At 47.9% G+C, this 22,576-nt stretch overlaps 1 protein-coding gene across 2 annotated transcripts in view; it reads left to right on the top strand.

Annotated features, from left to right (window-relative positions):
- The first annotated feature begins 583 nt into the window (after nt 1-583).
- CDC42BPG (CDC42 binding protein kinase gamma) overlaps nt 584-22,576 on the top strand; it is a 32,469-nt gene continuing 10,476 nt past the window's right edge. Inside the window, exons 1-23 of one of the 2 annotated variants that reach the window (XM_089482781.1) lie at nt 584-948; nt 7,441-7,532; nt 7,925-8,008; nt 8,359-8,454; nt 9,169-9,317; nt 11,205-11,298; nt 11,691-11,891; nt 12,167-12,415; nt 13,227-13,306; nt 13,977-14,092; nt 14,238-14,333; nt 14,518-14,639; nt 15,660-15,902; nt 16,183-16,293; nt 16,975-17,159; nt 17,652-17,742; nt 17,882-17,994; nt 18,275-18,389; nt 18,713-18,861; nt 19,368-19,456; nt 19,886-19,938; nt 21,082-21,183; nt 21,489-21,551. In XM_089482781.1, coding sequence (XP_089338907.1) covers nt 624-948; nt 7,441-7,532; nt 7,925-8,008; nt 8,359-8,454; nt 9,169-9,317; nt 11,205-11,298; nt 11,691-11,891; nt 12,167-12,415; nt 13,227-13,306; nt 13,977-14,092; nt 14,238-14,333; nt 14,518-14,639; nt 15,660-15,902; nt 16,183-16,293; nt 16,975-17,159; nt 17,652-17,742; nt 17,882-17,994; nt 18,275-18,389; nt 18,713-18,861; nt 19,368-19,456; nt 19,886-19,938; nt 21,082-21,183; nt 21,489-21,551 — 3,018 coding nt within the window. In that variant the 5' untranslated portion in view covers nt 584-623. Of the gene's footprint in view, nt 949-7,440; nt 7,533-7,924; nt 8,009-8,358; nt 8,455-9,168; nt 9,318-11,204; nt 11,299-11,690; nt 11,892-12,166; nt 12,416-13,226; nt 13,307-13,976; nt 14,093-14,237; nt 14,334-14,517; nt 14,640-15,659; nt 15,903-16,182; nt 16,294-16,974; nt 17,160-17,651; nt 17,743-17,881; nt 17,995-18,274; nt 18,390-18,712; nt 18,862-19,367; nt 19,457-19,885; nt 19,939-21,078; nt 21,184-21,488; nt 21,552-22,576 lie in introns of both variants that reach the window. The other variant, XM_089482780.1, reaches the window with a different exon arrangement.

The raw sequence follows: 22,576 nt of genomic DNA, 5'->3' as shown, positions 1-22,576 counted from the left end.
ACAGTGCAGGAGTGGCCAGGTGAAGGGAATGAGGCCACGCCCACTCTGATTGGCTGCCCAGATTTCGCTCTAAGCCAAAGTGATGCTGGGAGGGGATGCTGGGAGCGAGAGTCCCACTGGAGGATTGGCAGGGGATGCTGGGAGGGGCAGTCTAAGAGTTGGCAGGGGATGCTGGGAGGGGCAGTCTCACCCAAAGGTAGGAAGGGGGGTGCTGGGAGCAAGAGTCGTACTGAGGGCTGGCAGAGGATGCTGGGAGCAAGGGTCTGAACCAAGGATAGGCAAGGGATGCTGGGAGTGGTAGTCCAAGAGTTGTCTGCAGGGGATGCTGGGAGCAAGAGTCTTGGCAAGAGATGGGGTGGGGATGCTGGGAGGGACAGTGCCAGGGTTGTCTGGGGATGCTGGGAGGGGCAGTCTCACCCAAAGATAGGTAGGGGGTGCTGGGAGCAAGAGTCGTACTGATAGGGCTGGCAGAGGATGCTGGGAGCAAGAGTCTCAGCCAAGGCTAGGCAGGGGATGCTGGGAGGGGCAGTGCCAGGGTTGGCTGGGGATGCTGGGAGTGGTAGTGCAAGAGTTGTCAGCAGGGGCCGCTGGGCGCAAGAGTCTGGGCAAGAGCTGGGGTGGGGATGCTGGGAGCGGCAGTGGCTCCTTCCTTGGAGGAGGGCCAGGTGTCGGGTTGCGCCCAGCCCCCGAGCCAGGTCCGGGCGGGGCTCCTTGGCTTTTGCTGCTGCTGCTGCTGCTGCTGGAGAAAGAAGAGGAGGAGGAGGAGGAGGCTGCCTGGCTGCTGGGTGCCTTCTCCCGCGATGGGGAGCCGGCGCTGGGGCCCCGCTGCTCCGGGCGCCTGCTCTTGGTCCCTGGAGGGTCTGCTGGACCTCTTGCTCTGCGTCTGCCAGGAATGCAATGGGGCCCCGCTGCGGAGGGAGAGGCACGTCCAGCGCTTCCTCCAGTGGGGTGAGTAGGGACTCCAGGGCCCAGCATCCTGGGAGGGAGGGAGGGAGGGAGGGAGGGAGGGAGGGAGGGCCGGGGAGGATGGGAGGGGCAGTCCTTCTCCTTCTTGCCAGGGGGAAGGCTTAGGGAAGGAAGGGAAGAGGGGCAGAAGGGTCTCAGCAGGAGGAGGAGGAGGAGGAGGATGGGAGGTGCAGTCCTTGGGAAGGAGGGGGCAGGACCTCTGCAAAAAGGAGGAGGACGTCTTGGAGCCTGAAATGAAGAGAAGAGGGGCACTAATGGTTACAGAAGGGCTATGGGCGAAGGGTTGCAGGAGGATGATGGGAGAGGCAGTCCTTGGGAAGGAGGGGGCAGGCCCAGTCCTGAAGGGCCACGTTTTAGGGAAGTTTCTGGGGTCAGAGATTAAGAGAAGACAGGCAGAACAGGTTCCAGAAGGGGCTGAAGGGTTGAAGGATGATGGGAGATGCAGTCCTTGGCAGGGAGTGTTTAGGCCCAGTCCTGGCTGAGGCTGAAGGGCTGCAGGAGGAGGATGGGCAACATCTAGCACTTTCACACCTGCAGCACTTGGCAGCCCCAGTGATGAAGCTTTGCAGAAGAGGGATGCTTTGGGTCTGCGATGGGGAAAAGAGGGGCGCAGAGTTGTAGAAGAGATGGGGGCGAGGGTGTGGGATGATGGGAGTTGCAGTCCAGCAAGGCCTTGGACGCTCGCACCCACTGGACAGTTCTGTAAAGCTCAGAATTTGGAGATGCTGAATAAAACCATGCGCACTGTCCTTTAGGCCAATATTGCTGTAATGCTCTTCCCTAGGAAGCAAGTAATTGAGTGGAGAAAGAGGTTGCAAACTCCTGTTGTGGTTGTGGTTGTGCGCTTTCAACTCTTTTCCGACTTATGGGGACCCTGTCATGGGGTTTTCGTGGCATGGTTTGGTCAGAGGAGGGTCGCTATTACCTTCCCCTGGATGGCCCTTGGGGTCCTTCCGATTCGAGGATTCTGTGTATTCCTGCATGGCAGAAGAGGGTTCGACTACGTGGCCCTTGGGGTTATTCTATATATTCCAGCATGGCACAAGGCAGTTGGACTACAAGGCCCTTGGGGTCCCTTCGAACTCTAGGATCCTATGTATTCCTGCATGGCACAAGGTGACTGAAGGCCCCTGGGGTCCCTTTTAACCCTAGGGACCTGCGTATTCCTGCATGGCAGAAAGGGGTCCGACTACATGGGGTCCCTCCAGCTCTAGGAGTCTATGGTTTTAATGCTTTTTAAAACAACTTTTGTGCTATTAAAGCATATTGCAAGCTGCTTTGACTCCCCTTTGGGTGGCATAATAAATCCTATAAATAAACAAAATAATAATAATAATAATAATAATAATAGTGATAATAATGATAACAAATGGCCCCTTTGCCAAGCAAGGAGGTGCCCAGCTGGGGCAAGGAATCCTCACAAAAATCCAGAGACGGGGAAATCCCAGCATGGTCCTCTGCCGCAACAGCTGGGCATCACCTTGGGCCTGTCGCCGTGACTCAGTTTCCCTTCCGTCACACAGGGAGATTAGGAGCCACTCAATGCCAGTGATGCAACGCCGTGCCTTTCCTATACCATCAACCTTTTTTGCGGAGGTTGCGCAAGGCGCACGCCGGTTTGCGGGTCTCATTGTTGTTCCTTGTCGCATGCCATCCTCCGAGGCTGAGAGCATGTGACCCTGCGTCGGGAGGAAGGTGGGACATAAGGACATAAAATAAATAAATAATAATAACAATAGGATAGTTGTCATAACTCAGAGTTGACCTGAAAGCACAAAACGACAATATCTTTTGTGTTAATTTTGAAATCCGAAACCCAGTGTATATGAATTTGTTTCGGTTTAGATGTATTTGAAAATAGATATACAGACATACATACACGCAAATCTCTATCTGTCTATCTATCTATCTATCTATCTATCTATCTATCTATCTATCTATCTCAAAGTAATTTATGTACATCATATATATACACACACACATATGCTTTGTTGTATATATTATCAGAGTGAGTATAGATAAACTTGATCACAACAAAGAAGGTAAAACAGTCAAATATTATCACACTGGGGCTAATTTCGGCATTAAAGAGAGATTAAAGCGCATTTGAAGCATCCCGCAAACAAAGTGGAAAACGGTGAGTGACGGCGCGAACGCTTATCACACACAATCGCGCATGTAAAGTGATATTGGGAAACGCATTGAAATCCTGCAAGTAAAAAATATGCGTGTCAATGCTTCTTTGGGACCACTTTAACAGTGGGTTTTGCGCGACGCCATGTGAAACAGTTTCACCTAGGAATTGCGCAGTTTTTGTTCCGGGATGTTCACAGGATAAACTACAAGAATCAAGGAAGAAAACTGCACAGTGGAAAAGGTACGTCCAAGAGGTGTGTGCACGTTTTGTGCCCTGGTTTTGCAAGCAAGGAGCCAACTTTCTGAGCGCGAAAGCCACCCCAGAAATGGCGGTGATTCCTCTTGATTTCTGCCATATCCTAAATTACACACACAAAAAATCCTTTTAATTTTGGTGGCAGCCTTGCTTTTTTGCTTTTGTGGGTCTTCCAGTTGCAAGGAACGTTTTAGAAAGGGCCGCGGCCCGAAAAGCCATCCAGCGACGCAAGGCGGCCATTTTCCACCCACCATTTTCCCCTTTGGCTCCTTCTTTGCATGCGAAATTGCACAGAGCCGACCTGTTCTTCAGGTCCTGATGGAAGGTGTGCCCTTAATCTTGCAAGGCAGATACTACTATTTTATGTTTGTTGTTTCGTTCCCCCGAGATCTGGAGTATGCACTCATTTGGTAGTGCCATGTTGGGAACGTTGATGTGATGGACGGCGCATCCGGTTTTTGGAATGGTGAAGGCAGCAAACGCCACCTCCTTGCCTAAGAGGCAGGGCCCCCCAAAATGGAGGAATATTCAATATTCCTTCATAAGGTTCAATAATAATAGCAATAATAATATTTACACTTGTCCCTCCATATTGGCTAGGGTCAGGGGCAAAGACCCCTGTGAATGTGGAAAAACTGCAAATAACAGAAACGCCATTTTTTACCAGAGAGGACGCCTCTCTAGGAATCTCTAGGTTCTCCAGCGCAACTCTGTGGTCAATGTCTGACAGATGCTGACCATAGAGTTGCGCTGGAGGAGCTACAAAGGCCTAGTAGAGTGTTCTCTCTAGGAATCTCTAGGTCTTTCAATGCCACCTTTAGTTAAAGGTGACCATAGAGTTTTCACTGGAGGAGCTACAAAGGCCTAGTAGAGTGTCCTCTCTAGGAATCTCTAGGTCTTTCAGGGCAACTTTTAGTTAAAGTTGACCATAGAGTTTCACTGGCGGAGCTACAAAGGCCTAGTAGACTGTCCTCTCTAGGAATCTCTAGGTCTTTCAATGCCACCTTTAGTTAAAGGTGACCATAGAGTTTTCACTGGAGGAGCTACAAAGGCCTAGTAGAGTGTCCTCTCTAGGAATTTCTAGGTCTTTCAGGGCAACTTTTAGTTAAAGTTGACCATAGAGTTTCACTGGCGGAGCTACAAAGGCCTAGTAGACTGTCCTCTCTAGGAATCTCTAGGTCTTTCAATGCCACCTTTAGTTAAAGGTGACCATAGAGTTTTCACTGGAGGAGCTACAAAGGCCTAGTAGAGTGTCCTCTCTAGGAATCTCTAGGTCTTTCAGGGCAACTTTTAGTTAAAGTTGACCATAGAGTTTCACTGGCGGAGCTACAAAGGCCTAGTAGACTGTCCTCTCTAGGAATCTCTAGGTCTTTCAGGGCAACTTTTAGTTAAAGACAGTTGACCATAGAGTTTCACTGGCGGAGCTACAAAGGCCTAGTAGAGTGTCCTCTCTAGGAATCTCTAGGTCTTTTGGTGCCACTTTTAGTTAAAGACAGTTGACCATAGAGTTTCACTGGCGGAGCTACAAAGGCCTAGTAGTGTCCTCTCTAGGAATCTCTAGGTCTTTCAGGGCAACTTTTGGTTAAAATTGACCATAGAGTTGCACTGGAGGACCTAGAGATTCCTAGAGAGAACATGTTAATGAAATCTGTGAATAATCAAATCCGCAAATACCGAAGCCGCAAATAATGGAGGGATGAGTGTATTTATACCCCATCTTTCCAATGAGATCGAGGTGATTAACGACATTTAAAAAATTAAAGTGCAGTAAAATACAATGTCGCAGAACCCCACCCATCCACCGTAGCTAATAAATCTTAACAGTAAACAATAACAATAAAACAATACCGTTTAGATGCTGATATAGGGATGCCTAAGTTAGCAAAAGAGACAGCTCTGCCAATTCCTTCCTCTAAAATAGAGCCTCCAGCACCTGGCATTCGTTGGCGGTCTCCCATCCAAGGGCTAACCAGGGCTAACCCTGCTTTGCTTCCAGGATCAGACGGGTATCTTTAGGAGATTTAGGCCAAAATGTTTGGAAATTGTTGGCAAAAATGTTTGGAAAATGTTTGCAAAAATGTTTGCAAATGGTTTGAAAAAGGTTTGGAAATTGTTGGCAAAAATGTTTGGAAATTGTTGGCAAAATGCAATTTTTTTTGGTAAAGCTTGGAGTAAAATCTAGAGCAAATTTGCAACCGCCAGTAACCTTTCCAGAGGGGCTTCTATTTCATATACATTGAGTTCCCAAGAGAGGCAGCATGGCTTAGTAGTTTTCAGTGTTGGATTATGACTCTGGAGAGCAGGGTTCGATTCCTGCCACGAAACCCGCTAAGAGACCTTAGGGCAAGTCACACTCTCTCAGCCTCAGGGGAAGGCAGTGGCAAACCTCCTCTGAACAAACCTGGCCAAGAAAACCCAACAATAGGATTGCCTTAATAGTCGCCATGAGTCGGAATATATAGACACACACAATGCTTCCCACGCTGGAAATAGGGAACCATCTTTAATTGTGGCAATCACTTGGGGCAGGATTAGAAACCAGTACCCCACCAGAGCGTCCTGCAGATCTACGGGGTTTTGTGCCGGAACAGCGGCAACCAAGGACCATCCGTTGTCAGACGTGACATCAGGGCCAGAGGAAATAAAGTCTGGGGAAAAGGGATTTGCTTCTGCACTGTCGTCGTCGTGGGGCGTGGGTTCGAGACCCAGCGGTGTCCCCACCCTGCTTGCCATGCCAGGAATGCGGCCCCACTGGTTCCTCCAGGCATGCCTGAGCCCAAGCCTTGTGGAGCTGAGAATGGAAAGAGTTTGGGAACAAAGGCGCGCCGCTGGAAGGCTTCGCGGGGGAAGAGGCCCTCCTCTGTGGCTGGATCCAGGGTTTGGAGTGACACACTCATGCATGCACTGGATTCTCCCAAGATCACTTGAGATCCCCAAAGAGCTTTGCGGGAAGAACGGGTTTGCAGTTTTCGGCACCTGAATTTGCCATTTGCAGCACCTGAATCAGTACCTTTCTACAATGCTCTTTGGCGATCTCAAGTGATCTTTGGTGAGAATCTCGGCCTTCCCAGTAGACTCAGGCAAAAGCAAACCGCTGCACCCCTCTTCTAGCTTTTCTGTTCTTTAGAATAATAATATTTAGCATTGTTATTACATATTATTATTATTCAGGGCTGTCGGGACAGCTGGAAGCTTTGCGATACCTCGGTCAGGTGCAGCGTTGCAAGGCAAAGCCGTGCCAAGCATGGCAAGACGGGGCATGTGGTTGCAGCTCCCCGCCCCGGGCACCGACAAGACTTGGTTGCAAGGGCAGCAGAACAAGTCGGATCACTGTTGCTTGAATGCCACAGAGAACAACAACAACAGGTCTTTCCTTGTTTTGCCATCTCCTGGGATATGTTCCCAAACAAGGAAGGACCAAGGAGGGCAGAGACATCCGCTGCAATGATCCCCAAACTTTGCCCTTCCAGATGTTTTGAACTTCATCTCCCAGAAGCCTCGGCTATCTTGATCAATGGCCTGGGGTTCTGGGAGCCAGAGTCCAAAACACCTGGAAGGCTACAGTTTGGGGAGCAATGAAGGAGGCAAACATTTAACTTGCTATAACCACATCTGCGATACTGGAGAGCAGGGTTTGAATCCTGTCTTGACCATGGAAACCCATCGGGTGACCGTGCGCAAGTCGCACTCTCTCAGCCTCAGGGGAAGGCAAGGGCAAACCTCCTCTGAGCCAGTCTTGCCAAGAAAACCCCATAGCTTTGCCTTACGATGATGGGTTTGCCATAATACAAAACCCCCATGTATAACATCCCAGGATTCCCATCATCTTACTGTTACTTTACCATTGGATATTATTTATCATTAAGATTAGAAGGTGGGATGAAAAGGGATTAATGGGGATTGTTTGAATCAGGACTGGTGGATTATATGGATGATTGTCAAAGGACCCTTGTCTCATGCTGCTTGGAGGATTTGGGGTGTTGTGATCCAATGGAAAGGTAATGATCCTAATAAATAATAAGCCGTACCAGTCTGTCTGTCAATGACAAGGGGATTTCTCCTCTCTCTCGCGTCCTTTTTAGCCTCTCCGTTGGCCGCAAAGGCGAAGCAGCTGCGTCTCCGCCGGGACGACTTTGAGATTTTGAAAGTGATCGGGCGAGGGGCCTTTGGAGAGGTGAGTACTATGCGTCCCATTGCTGCATTGCGCTTAATGCGAAGGTGCCTCTCTCCAGAGCAGAACTTGGGAATCATAACCTTAGGAGGTTATGAGGAACTACCATACAGTGAGCCCTTAGTATCTGCTGGGATTTGGATCCGGGTCCCGCCATGGGTACCAAAATCTATGGATACTCAAGTCCCAATAAATGCAGTGGCCTAGTAAAATGTGTGTTGTGTGGCATGGCTTTGTCATTTTTTATTAATGGCGACCCTAAGGTGACACTATCATAGGGTTTTCTCAGCAGGTTTCATCAGAAAGGGTTTACCGTTGGCATCTTCTGAGGCTGAGAGAGTGTGATTTGCATAAGGTCGCACAATGACAACAATTACCCTTCTCTCCCCAACTAGGTTGCAGTTGTGAGGATGAAGGAGACGGAGAAGGTCTACGCCATGAAAATTCTGCATAAGTGGGAAATGCTGAAGAGAGCGGAGGTACCGAATTTGCTCCTTTTGTAGACAGAAACACAGGGCAAACTCATGCGCTCTCCCATTTTGACAGGCTATGGCTGCAGAAATAATCCAATTTGACATCACTCTAACTGCCATGGCTCAAGGCTATGGGATTCTGGGATTTGTAGTTTTGTGAGCTACTTTTAGCTGGCACAGTTGGAGAGCTTGGGTGCCATAACTAACATTGACTAAATCGTTGCACGGTGAGTCAATGCCATTGATAAAAGAGTCTGCTCCGGTCAGGATTAATACTAAGATTTAGGTCATTGTTTCCATCTTCGGCATGGAATCCGTCCAGTTCAACTTGCTTTTTGTCGCTTGCTTCCTTCCAGACGGCTTGCTTTCGGGAGGAGCGTGACGTCTTGGTTCATGGGGACAGGCAATGGATCACCACTTTGCACTATGCCTTCCAAGATGACCATTACCTGGTAAGATCCCATAAGTGACCCCATAGGCGACTCCTTGCCCTTAGGGTCAGAGACAGAAACATTGGGGTCCTGGCTTTTCCTGAAAACTCCTGTTTTGACTATCATTTTAATTCAATGAGTAATTTTTAGCCACTTGCTTCCCACACAGTTTTCGAAGGCTACTCTTGCTCTAGTCAATGGAAGGGAGGGATGCTGGGAATTGCAATCCAGTTGGATCTGTACAATTCCTAACCCGGCTAAAGATTGGTCATGCCCAGCTACCTGAGATCCTTGAAGGTGGAAAGGGTAGAGATCGGAACCCAATACTTTTTTGGGTAGATTGCTTGAAAGCAACCATTGTACAGTGTGCTTGTATCATACGCCGGTGTGCCATATGCAGCTTTCAGCTTACGCCGAAGCCATGCACTGGAAGAAGTAATGGTACGCATGCCGCATGCACGAGCCCCATTGTTTTCAATGGGGCTCGAATATACATGGTATTTCCCTTTCGTGGGTGCATCCAGAACGGATCCCTGCATAAGGAAATCCAATGAGACTCCCAAACTCTGGCCATCCAGGTGTTTAGGACTTCAGCTCCCAGAAGCCATCTTGGCCAATGGTATGGGATTCTGGGAGCTAAAATCCCAAACACCTGGAAGACTAAAGTTTGGGAATGGCTGATCCCTGCCTCCTCCTTTGACTCTCCTTTGTATATCCTCCCTTCTTCTTTTGCAGTACCTAGTCATGGACTACTATGCCGGCGGAGACCTGCTCACCCTCCTCAGCAAATTTGAGGACCGCCTTCCCGAAGACATGGCTTGCTTCTACCTGGCAGAAATGGTCCTGGCCATCCACTCCCTCCACCAGCTCCAATACGTCCACAGGTACCTATGGCCCGCCTATGAGAGACAGACGGCGTGGGAGGTTTCACACGTCTATTTTTGCGCAGTCTTGGAGCGGGTGAAAATGGATCTTATCGCACACCTTTTTGCCCAACTCGGCCGTATCGCGTACCCGACCCGGACTCCTGGCATACTTTTCAAAGGGCGGGAAAGCATCGTAGGTTCAAAAAGTATGCCAGGAGTCCGGATTGGGTATGCAATGTGTCTGAGTTGGGCAAAAAGGCATGCAATAATTTCCATGGCACATTGGTTCGAGTGTTGGACTAGGACTTTGGAAGACTGCGGTTCAAATCTTGGCCATGGGAAGGCACTGGGTGACCTTAGGTGGTTCACATATTCTCAGCCCCAGAAAATCCAGCAATAGCTTCTTGGCCTTAGGGTTGTTGTAAGTCGGACATGGCTTGAAGGCACGCAACAACAACTAGGTGGCTGTATCGCTGTGTTGTCTCAGCAAGATTTGTTCAGTAGGGCTTGCCTTTGCCTTCCTTTGAGGCTGAGAGAATGTGACTTGCTCAAGGTGACCCCAGTGGGTTTCCGTGGCCGACCGGGGATTCGAACCCTTGTCTCTGGAGCCGTAGTACAGTGCTCAAACCACTACACCAGGTTGGCTCTGAGACTCATTAGCTTTGCAAAGCTTTGCAAAGAACCAATTACTACAAGTGGAAATATATATTACAAACTAGAACAAGCCAGAACTAGTTTTGCTTGCAAACCCGTGTTTATTGTGAGCTGCCCTTCTCATTATGCAAAGCTGCAAGGCGTTGTTCCAGCCTTGACCCGTTAAGCTTTGCAAAAAGACCAGTTTCCCCAGTGGCGACGCAAAACGGTTACAACTGGTTTGTCGGTCTTGGAACGGCACAGTGGTTCTCCCCTTGGAGGACTGGCTGTGGGAACTTAACATTTACTCCTACGTTACTATTTGCATTCTGCAAACACCCCCCAAGGCCTTCCGCCTTGGTTTCTTCACTCATTAACCAGAAAGAAAGAAAGAGAGAGCGAGAATCGCCTGGAGGCTTAAGGGAAGGAGCCACAAATCAGGAAAGGCTTGGTATACAATTTCCTTTTCCAAGAGGGTTTGTTACTGCAAACACAGGTTGTTGTTGTTGTTGTTGTTATGTTTATTTATATCCCCCCTTTCCCCAAAACTGGGACTCAGGGTGGCTTACAGTATTTAAAAAACAGAACAATTAAAAGCATACATAAAAAAGGGTACATTACAATGACAATGGGCCCTTCCCTTACGCAAGGGATCCGTTCCGGACACCACTGCGCAAGTGGAAAAATGTGTATGCTCAAGCGCCATTGAAAACAATGGGGGCGCGTGCATGTGGCGTGGTGCGTGCACCATGGCAGCATGCACCATTGCTTTCCCCGCCGTGCGTCTTTAGGGTAATCTGAAAGCCATGTATGGCGTGCCCGCCTATGGCGTGGGCGCACTGTACATGTTAAAAGACACAAAACGTGAGTCTCCTGTATCCAAAATGCTTGGGACCAGATGCGTTTGGGATATGAGATTTTGGAATTACTGTATTTGCATATACATAATGAGGTATCTTGGATCTGCTCCGGCGCATGTTGCACTGGAGGATATAGAAATTCCTAGAGTGGTATTAAAAAGAAATAAAATAGTGGTTTTTTATATATGGGTTTTCCACTTTCACGGGGGTCCTGCACCCCTAACCATAGTGAACATATATGCGCGCATATATATATATATATATATATATATATATATATATATACAAACACACACACACACAACATTATACTATCTATTTTACTATGCCTTTGTATGGGATTCCAACTCCAAAGACCGCTTCGCAAGCCCTCTGCCATCTTGGCTTATCTGGGATGCTCTCACCTTTGCAGGGACATCAAACCAGACAACATCCTCATTGATACGAACGGACACATCCGCCTGGCCGATTTCGGGTCCTGCCTACACCTGAGTCCGGACGGCACCGTGAGTCCATTGTGTTGTGTTATGGGAACGGAGGGATGGATCAAGCCTGTGTCTTACCCATGTGGGTTTCTTTGTCGGTCCACACTGTCTTGATTCTGTATTGACCTGCATTTTCGTTTCTTTGCAACACAGAGACATGACTTTGTAAATATATATTTTTGTTTGCATCCTGGTTGTAGAGTTTTGGATTGAAAAAGATGGAGATTCTGGTCTCTATTCAGTTATGTAGCTCACCGGGTGACCTTGGGCCAGCCTTTTTCCTTTCCCTCATTTTCTATGGCTCCATCTGCACTGAAGAAATAATCCGGTTTGACCCCACTTTAACTGATATGGCTCAGTGCTATATCGTGGGTCTCATTTCACCCCTCTTTCCTTTCTCCTTGCCCCCCAAGGTGGTGTCTTCGGTGGCGGTGGGGACCCCGGATTATATCTCCCCGGAGATCCTGCAAGCGATGGAGGACCGGAAAGGGAAATACGGCCCTGAATGCGACTGGTGGTCCCTGGGGGTCTGCATGTACGAGCTGCTCTTTGGGGAGACCCCTTTCTACGCCGAGTCCCTGGTGGAAACGTACGGCAAGATCATGAACCACGAGGTAATATACACTCATCCCCCCATATTTGTGGCTTTGATTATTCACGGAGTTGATTGATATGTTCTCTCTAGGAATATCTAGGACCTCCTCCGGCGCGACTCTATGGTCAGCCTTAACTAAAAGTGGCACTGAAAGACCTAGAGATTCCTAGAGAGGACACTTCACTAGGCCTTTGTAGCTCCTCCAGTGCGGTTCTATGACATTATTATTATTATTATTATTATTATTTCCCCTTGCACTCTTCCAGTCCCTTCTGTGTTTCTTCCTCCCTTCAGGACCACTTGCAGTTCCCTCCAGACATCACCGACGTCTCTGAAGACGCCAAGGACCTGATCCGGGGGCTTCTGTGCCGCCAGGAGCTCCGCTTGGGCCAGAAAGGGATCGACGACTTCAAGTGCCACCCGTTCTTCAAGGGCATCGACTGGGACAACATCCGCGAGAGCCCTCCGCCTTTCATGCCCGAAGTTGCCAGCCCGGCTGACACCTCCAACTTCGACGTCGACGATGACACGCTCAAGGAATCGGTACGTCACTCCGGGGTGCCGCTGCGCAAGGAGCCTTTTCCCCATTTGTTCCTTGGCTGTGCAACAGCGGCGGTTCATGATTCTCATAAATGGCGGTGGTTGTTCACCTGCTTGGGGTTTTAGTCCGAACTTGTGCTGAGTCCTTGTTTAGCAGACATAAGCCTCTGCACCTTGGTTATAGATAGATTTGCACCGGAGGACCCACAAATGCCCAGAGAGGCGCTTCTTTAAAGTGTAGAAACCCTGCGCAGATCCAGAAGTATTTGTAGTTTGGTGAACTATTTTGCCTTCTCTGGTGCCACAACTAAAACTACAAATCCCAGGAGTCCACAGCAGTTAAAAGTGGTGTCAAACTGCATTATTATTTTTTAAATTGTATTTATTGATATATATAAACATATATATAAAATACACAATGCATAATACATTACGTTCTATATGTTAAACATACACACATGACTTTGCATTCATAATAAAGCCTGGAAAAGGCACTAAAATGACATTTTCTCTTCTTGTTTAGTATTACTAGTCCATCTCCTGTTTTATCGTCGCCTTTAACCCTGGCCTGTTTCTTTCAACTTAATTCGGAAGAATAATAAATGCAGTCTCTGGAGCAATGGGAAACAAGCTTGCTTCCTCCTCTGCAAGGCATCCTTTCTAATACTTAAAGGCAGCTATTGCTATTCTGATTCATTCCTATAGTTTTCCTTGCTCCCAACAACAAATCTGGTTTCATGTGTGATGGTCAGGAGAGAGAAAGAGCTTGCAAAGTAGCCTGTAAAATCCCTGTTTCTCTCTTTCTCATTTCCAGGAGACCCTTCCGCCTGTATCTCATGCCGCTTTCTCTGGCCACCATTTGCCATTCGTTGGATTTACATTCACCTCTGGAAGGTAAAAAGGGAATCCATTTTATAGCAAGCAAAAACACCACGTTTTTACCTGAGAGGACACCTCTCTAGGAATCTCTAGGTCCTCCATTGCAACTCTGTGGTCAACATCTGCCAGACATTGACCATAGAGTTGCACCGGAGGAGCTACAAAGGCCTAGTAGAGTGTCCTCTCTAGGTCTTTCAGAGCAACATTTAAATGTTGACCATAGAGTTGCACCGGAGGACCTAGATATTCCTAGAGAGAACATATTAATCAAATCCGTGAATAATCAAACCCGCAAATATCAAAGCCGCAAATATGGAGGGATGAGTGTAAGAACGTATTAATCATTAAACTCATGAATAATCAGATCTGCAAAGATCAAAGCTGCAAATATGGAAGGTTTGACCGTATTTTTAGTGCGTCTCCTTTTCCTTTCCAAATCTGCGGATTTCCAAGACCGTGAATTTCCAAATCTACAAATTTTGAAGTCTTGGAGTGGTGACTCTATTTGCAAGTTGTGGATGGTGGGATCCATGGATACTGAGGTCCAGCCGTATAATTGATATCTACCATTGCTCATGGTCCATTAAAGTTACCTGGGGGCCCCTCCAGGTTTGTGTTGATCAATAACCATTACATACCAAAAGGCAAAAGGCCCTGATTTTTCCGTATCCCTTCGTCTCCGCAGCCCCCTCGCCGAGACAAACCCAGCCTCCCCTTCTGGCAACTCCAGCGCCGCGCGGCTGGAAAAAAAGATCCGCTGCCTGGAACGCGAGAAGATGGAGCTGAGCCGAAAATTGCAAGGTGCGCTCCATGCAATCTAAGGAAGCTTATGCCGCAACATCTTTTGCACAGTTCTGACTCTATTGTTTTGTAGTACAGACAGACCCATCATCCCCAGACTTTTGTCTTGTGTCCCTTAAAATGCTCTATCCTGCTGCTTGCACAGATTCGCTGCCGAAATCCTCATCCAAGATTGCAGCCAAAGACATGGAGATCAAGAGCCTCCAGAACGAAATGGCAGCTTTGCGGAAACAGCTGGAAGGTACTTTGCAGAAACAGCCGGCGTTAGATATAATAGGAGCTCTTTTTCCTCCTCAAGCTTTTAAAACAATTGACACGAGGAATTTAAGGAACAGGTGGATTTTTTAAGGGACGGAACGTCATTCTTGGGAAAAGGCGGAACATAAATATTATTATAATTCTCTTTCTTTTCCACTTCTTGGCAGACAACCAGCTGGAGAGCGACAAGGTCCAAAGGCAGCAACTGGACCGAGTGGCATCTGGGCAACTGAAGGCTTTGGAAGAGCGGGTGAAGTTTTTGGAGCAGGAGAAGAACGAAGCACTCCAGGTATAGTAAGCCACGATGCGTGTTTTACTTAGTGCATCTACACTGTAGGAATAATGCACTTTGAGACCACTTTAAGTGCTCTGGCTCCATCCTATGGAACCTGGGATTTGTCGCTTTGCAACGTCTTGAGCCGTCTCTGCCTAAAAGCACTGGAGCCTCACCGAACTACAAATCTCAAGGTTCGGTAGGACGGAGCCAGCGCTGTTAAAGTGGCGTCAAACTGAGTCATTTCTACAGTGTAGATGTGCCATACGTTACAAACCTCCGTCGTCTCGATAGTTTGGGAAGTCAAAGGCTTTCACGGCCGGCATCCATAGGTGTTTTTTTTTGGGGGGGGGGGGGTTCGGGCCATGTGGCCATGTTCTGGAAGAGTATATTTCTGACATTTCGCCAGCATCTGTGGCTTTGGCCTCTTTGGAGAATGGCATTCCCACCAAAAGCTATACGTTCTGCATACATAGGGAACCATTGGGGAATACTTGCCCATAAAGGATAATGGGAAAACACTTGCCTATAGAGATTGCATTTTTTGAAGATGCCAAAGCCAGAGATGCTGTTGGCGAAACATCAGGAATAAACTCTTCCAGAACATGGCCACATAGCCCCCAAACCCCAGAAAAACCTAAGCATTTTAGTTGTCACCGCTCCATGTTGAGGAATCTGTCGTCTCATATGCCTTCGAGTCATCTTGTCGACTTACGACGACTCCATGGATCTTGTAGGGTTTTCTTAGGCAAGGAGTCCTCAGAGGCGGATGTGCCTCTGCAATATAGCCGACAGCGCCTGGTATTCATTGGTGGCCACCCACTGAAGTCCTAACCAGGGTTGACCCTGCTTAGCTTCCAGGATCAGGATGTGGTGTCTTTCGGATATTTAAGATCTAGTGTGTATCACCAGCGTGATCCAAGCATGAACGGCCCGGGTGCAAACTACCCGTGGCTTAGTGGTAGAGGAACACACAACAACAACGACAACAACACTGACAGTAAGGATATGTGTTTCTTTTTTGGGGGGTGTCAGGATCTTGCCGAAGCCCAAGAGCAGCTCCGGAGTCAGGCGTGGGAGCTCCAGGAAGAGCAGTTGCGGCAAAAGGAGACCTCCGAAGAGCTGCAGAGCGCCGAGGCGAAATGCGGAGAGCTGCAGGCCCAGCTGCTGCGACATTCCCGGCAGCTGCGCGAACGGCAGGAGGAGACGGAAGCGGCAGCGCGGAGGGTGGAAGGGCTGCGCAAGGAGCTGGCGCGCTCTGAGAGCGGGCGCAAAGAGGTCGGTAGCGCACGGTTGCGGAGGTTTGTCCAAGATAATCTTCCCCCTTCTCCTTCTTCACCGTTATTATTTATTATTCTTATCATTTATTGATATAGCGCCATCGATGTATGTGCCACTTTATCCAGGGATCTCTTTTCTTGCCGGATCCCAGACTGGCGGCCATTCATAGTTGTAGCTGGTGGCTTTCTGCACCGTTCTTTGGAAAGCGGAGAGAGTGTCTAGTTGAAAGCATCCCTGAATTTCGCAAACTAAGGAAATTTTCTGTCCCGGTTTGCAGCTGGAGTCTCGCATCGAGGGCCTGATGAACGAAGTGTCCAAACAGCGGAAGGGGAAGGAGAGAACGGAGCAGCAGCTGCGGAGGATGAAACAGGAGCTGGAGGAGCTAAAGGTGAGCTGGATGGGGATGGATTGCGTCACATAAGGACCCCAGGGGATGATAGGTTTGCCTGTTGTTAATACTAACTTTTCTTGCGGAACAAACATAATGCTCTTGCAGAGGACCTATTTCTTTGTCTACTGGGTCAAACCCATCAGTACCCTCTGGATTTTTTGTTGTCGATCACTGCCCTTGAGTCGATTTTGACCCATGGCGACTCTGTGGATGAGACACCTCCAGGACTCCCTGTCCTTCAATGCTCCGCTCAGGTCCTGCAAACTCATACCCATTCTTCTAGCATGCGCCTTCCTCTCCTTCTGTTTCCTTCCACCTTTCCTATTGTTTTTTCAAATGAGCCATGCCTTCTCATGACGTGTCCCAAATATGACAGCCTCATCTTGGCTTCCAAGGAGATCTCTGGCTTGATCTGTTCAAGGACCCCATCTGTTTGCATCTTTGTCCATGCGCGGGATCTGCAGCACCACATCTCAAGTGAATTTTGATTTTCTTCCATGTCCCAATCTCAGCTCTGGGGTACCGTCGACATAATGGGACCGATAGGAGTGACTTCCTCACCACCTGCAAAGTGTCACTTGACGTGGCTGGCATCCCTCGCACGCCCCTAATGATGCTCCTGTCCCAGGATAGCACAGCTTTGCCAGCCTTTTGCAATGATTTTGTCGCCCCTTGCAGGCAAGGCAGAGCGCGGCCCTCTTTCGCGGCTCTGGCTCCAGGCGGTCCGTGGATGCGTCCTGTAACCCCAAGGAAGAGATTCGAGGTCTGCGGGAAGCGCTCCGGTTGAAGGAGAAGCAGCAAGAGATGCTGCAGGCGGAGCTGGCTCGCCTCCGGGAAGAGCTGGGGAAAACCAAGATGGAAAGGTGAGAGGAGAGACGGGGAATCTTTCCCCAAGCATCCAGATATCATACTTTCTAACCATCCCGGTTTAGCAGGGACTGTCCCTCATTAATCCTATACCATCCCACTATTTCAGCTGCATTTGATATGTCCCAGTTTCTCTCTCCTCCTTCCTTTGGCCCCAGCTTATTTCACTTGCTGCAAATTGAGTTCGCAGCGCAAAAGGAGATTGCATTAAATTAATTTGGCCTTTCTCCCAAGTTGGAATCCAAGGCGTACAACACACACACACACACATATATATATATATATATATGATAAAATAAACAGCCCTGTTTTTTTAAAAAAGCCACTAATTGAACCAATTTCGGAGGACTGCTTGTTAAAAGAGCCGTGACCCAGGGTTTCAGGTTCTTCTTTGCTCCAAGGAGGAACTGGAGATACATTTTATCTCATCTATATTGGAATTGGAGACGCATGTCATCGAATCCTCATCTTTGGTCTTTTCTGCCCAGACAGGAAAACCTCGACCCGAAAGAGAAGAACAAAGAGGGAACCCATTTGCCATTCCTGGAGAACCGTAGAGCCCCGAACTTCGGCGATGAGGTAAATGAAGTTATTTGGTGGGACTGGAAATCCCAGTATTTCCAGTTGGCAAGGGCTACTGAAATTGTAGTCTTTAAAAAAAGCAACTTTCTTGACCTCTAGATGCCTTGACCCTCTTTGCATCCTTTACCCGCCGCAGGTGGATGCGCTAGCCATGGATGACCCACGCCTCGATTCATCTCTGAGCGCCACGGAGACCAGTAAAGCAGCCTTTGCCAACTGGGAGATGCAGATTGCCGACATTTTGCGCTGGTGAGTAACCAGTTGCGTACCTTGAGCACTTTCCCTGGGAGTTTATCGCACAAAGGCTATCGGGAGTTTATCCGGCGGATGCATAGTTGCGCAGAACGGTTTCGTGTGGTGTCGCACAAACCCCGTGCCGTTAAAGCGGTCGCAACGAAGCGTTGACGTGCCTCTTTTTTGCTTTCAGGATTTCGGAGACAATGCATTCATGATACCGCTTTTACGTGCAATAATCGTTCGCAATTACGTATCCTTTTGCGCTTGCCTGACCTTTTTATTTCTGTCGCAGGGTGAGCGACGAGAAAGAATCCAGGGGTTACCTGCAAGCTATGGCCAACCGCATGATGGAGGAGGTGGAAACGCTGAAACAGACGGGCGCGCAGAGTCCGGGACCAAAAACTCCGGTACGCCAACTTGCGCAGGTCCTAAGAGGCCGATAAAAGATGTGAATTTTGTCCTCCTTCTGCCTTTCTTTTTCTGCATTCCTTCCATTTACAAAAGATGTCAGCCTTGGAACTGCGCCACTCGCTAGTGCGCATCCCATTTCCCCGCGCCACTCGCTACTTCTTGGCATTAAATCCACTTAATCCACTTAAGTGGATTAAATTCATATATATCCCAGGGTTCTGTAGCAACAGCACTCAAAGTAAAGTTAAACTGCATTGTGATCTAGAACCCTGGGTTCTAGAGACCCATGACTTACTTTCCGTCTGTCGTCCTGCCGCAGGACACTCTCTGGAAAGCCCGGCGTTTGCAAAAATTGGAGGCTTCAGCTAAGTTGGAGCTGCAGTCGGCGCTGGAGGCCGAGATCCGAGCCAAGCAAGACGTCCAGGAGCAGCTTGATAAGCTGAAAGTGGCGCATCTGGCGATCGAACGGTGAGCAAATGCGGCAAAAGTGTGACGTTGGAGGCATTGGGGGGATTTGCAGGTGTGCACTGGGAGAATCGGCCGCCACTGCCAGGGCTGACCCGAGACAGTTAAGTAATAATGACAATAACAATTAACAAATAATAATAATAATAATAATAATAATAATAATAATAATATATTTTAACCCTGCCATTGCATCTGGATCTAGGTGGCTTACAACCACAGTAGTGCATTCAATGCAATGCAAAATAAACCTCTGCAACCTCTCCCTTCCTCTCCCGCCATTGCCATTTCCATAAGTTGGACTTGAAGGCACCTAACAACAAGTAGGGTTTAATAACTATAAAAGAATGAATGGGGAGTAAACCTGTAGGTTTGTATTTGAATGGCTCAGGAAAAACCCCGTCTCCGTCTCGCATTGTCACAGATTTCCAAGCACATCTGATGGGCAATGTCTAAAATAATATCTCTCTCCTCCTCGCCATTTCCGACCCTATATCTCTGTCCCAAAGCCAGTTGCAGGAGGCAGAGAAGGAGAACCGGACTTTGCGCCTGGAGCTGGAAAAGACCAAAGGGGAGCTGAAAGCCCAGTCGCTGGAAGGTGAGACCCCGTTCTTTGGAGAAGACTACACATCCCAAAGACTGTGATCCCAAGAGTCGGTAAATGCAAAGGTTCAGTCTCCCAATTTCTCAGGTTTGCAAGGCAAGCCTTTAGCGGAATGGGTTTTTCCCGTTCGTCAAAAGGGACGCTTCGGTGTCCATCTTCCCCCGGGAAGAGAATGGAAATCCTATGACAGCATAAGTAATGATACGGAGAAAGCCGCTACTGTCCTGATCCGTTTTGTGCATGGTCAAATCCATAGGAGTAGGAAATTGAAACGACTGCCATTACTATTAATGTAAGGTAATGAATACTGGGGTGGAGTTGCAGCATGGCTGCCTTGTGGATGCAAAATAACGTCTTGGCGCCGACAGATTGGCGCAAAGGCTAAGATAAAAGGTGCATTTTGTCTCCACTTTTTCCTGATAGGCACCAAGAACCAAGGACCTCTGATCCCTTTCCTTTCCTTCCGGAGCTCAAGTGTAAGTTTTCCTTCGCCATCCCGAAATATTTAATGTAGGCATTTATATATTTTAATGTAGACATTTATATATTTTAATGTAGACGTTTATATAGCAGAAACATATATATACGCAGTGGCCGGTTAGGCGCTCTCTGGCTCTGAACAAATCTTGCTAGGAAAACCCTTGCGAGGAAAGCCTTGAGAGCAAGCATGGTTTAGTGGTTTGAGCATTGGACCTGTGACTCTGGAGACTAGGATTCAAATCCATCTTCAGCCAGGGAAACCCAACCTTGGATAAGTCACTTTCTCTCATCCTCAGAGGAAGGCGATGGTCAACCTCCTCTGACGAAATTGTTGCCTAAGTCGGAAACGACTTGAAGGCATGCAACAAGAACACAGATAACTCCAAGTTGCAATAGCTCAAAAGAGATAAGGATGTATTTTGGGGAGGAACAAGACATTGCTTCAAAAAATAGATATATTTTTGGTGGCGTTCTTTGAAGGACTATACATTACGGCTCGTTCCTACCCTTCCTCCTGGAAGGTGGCATTTGGCAGTGCATGGATTGCGAGCATGGATTGCCAAAGTGGTATCGTGTGGGAAAGTGTGATGATGATGATGATAATAATAATAATAATAATAATAATAATAACAGTAATAATAATTTATATCCAGTCTCTCCCTATGGATTGAGGCAGGCCACAATACATTTAAATAAAACACCGGTGGGCTGGAGGCACCTAGTTTTCTTCCAAACCGCGCGGTGTCCCTCTGGACCAAAAAGAACCCGGAAAAACTGAGTTCTTCTTGGCGCACGCAGACTCCGTCATCAGTGTGCCATTGGCGCACTGTGATGCGTCCATGACAGAAGCACAGCGCCCAGAGGTGCGGATGTGGTGCCACACTTGCGTCATGCATGTGCACCCCGTATGGACGCCATCCATACATGCTAGGGTTCCAGAGCATGTGGAAGCTGTGCACTCTGGAACCCGAGAGTTGGCCTCAAGCCACCGCAAACTGGTGGTCTGTGCTGGGCCAAAGTGTGCCAAACTGGTATGCTTCCTTTCCTAAACTAGTGTGATTGTGACACCACAGCAGACCAGTGTGATAAAGTCTCTCCTTGTCACAAACAGTCTCTGTTTTGCTCTGTTTTGTCAGAAGGACGCCATTGCTTTTGGGGGTTCCTCGGACCCCCCAGATGTCCGAAAACCCACGGAGGAGGTCCAACTCCACGGCGAAGGGAGGAGAAGCCTGCGCTCCAATGTAAGTATCGGTACTCACCCTCCTAAAATCCATTTGCCATCAATGGGGGGAAAATTCTCCAATACCCACTTCTTTGCTTTTGCTCATTCCCAACGCCTCCAAAGATTTGCCTTGGTTTAATTGAAATATTGCTGCATGCAATTCAAAGCAGCTTGGCACTGGCATGGTTGGAGATCTGTAAATGCACCATTAGCTTATGCATCGTAAGCCGCTTACGATGCTTACTAAGCGGTATAGAAATGTACTTTTTATTGCTATCATTGCAACTCATCCTATGCCTCTTCGTTTTGCATTTTTCACTGAAGGTCTCCGCATCTCCATCCCAGGTAGGAGCAACCGCCACGGAAAACTCACCTGGATCTTTTAAGGTAATGGCATTTCTTCAGCTTAAAGATAAGCCTGGTCTCTCCCAATCGGTTTGCATTCTGCCACCCAACATTGCCGCTGGCTTTCAATACGATTTGGGCACCATTTCTAGCGCTGGCATGCAAAGCTACAAATAGTTTGGCCCCACCATTTTCCCAATATGAACTTGCAGACTCTTTACAATCTTCCACTTTGGAGGCTGTGGTCCACAGGTCCAAAACACACTGCAGAAATAATCCAGTTTGAGAACGCTTTAGCTGCCCTGGCTGAGGGCTAGGGGATCCTGGGAATTGTAGTTTATTGTGGCACCAGAGCTCTCCAACAAAGAAGGCTCAACGTCTCACAAAACTAGCTCCCAGGATTCCCAGGGTGGTCTCAAACTGGATTATTTCTGCAGTGTGTTTTGGACCATAGTCTATAAGGAGACAGAAAGAGAAAAGTTTTCTAAAGGAGGGAATGCATACTTGAATAAAATAGTGGAAGAATTCAAATATATAGTCTGCAAAAGACTCAATGAAAGAAAGAAGTTGGCAACGTGAGCTTTCCTAAATTTAAGTCTACTTCCTCAGATCCATTTAGATGCAATAATAATAATAATAATAATAATAATAATAATAATAATAATAATAATATTATTGTGTAGAGAGATCTTGTAGCACCTTTGAGACTCAATGAAAGAAAGATTTTGGCAGCATGAGCTTTCCTAGACTTCAGTCTACTTTCTCAGATTCTTTTGGATATAATAATAATAATAATAATAATAATAATAATAATAGATGATTATGATGACGTAGAGGGATCTTGTAGCACCTTTGAGACTCACCGAAAGAAAGATGTTGGCAGCATGAGCTTTCGTAGACTTAAGCCCGCTCACATTGGGCGCATGTCCAGACGCATCCGAGGAAGTAGCTTTAAGTCCAGGAAAGCTCATGCTGCCAACTTCTTTCTTCCAGTGAGTCTCAAAAGTGCTCCAAGATGTCTTTACGTACTAAATAAAATAGATGCGTATTTTAATATGACCCCAATT

Source organism: Sceloporus occidentalis, unplaced genomic scaffold (assembly GCF_023333645.1).
Source record: "Sceloporus occidentalis isolate IW3139 unplaced genomic scaffold, rSceOcc1.0.p SCAF_20, whole genome shotgun sequence".
Lineage (NCBI taxonomy): Eukaryota > Metazoa > Chordata > Lepidosauria > Squamata > Phrynosomatidae > Sceloporus > Sceloporus occidentalis.
The sequence above is the reverse complement of the archived record's forward strand: the minus strand, read 5'-3'. Positions and strand labels throughout refer to the sequence as shown.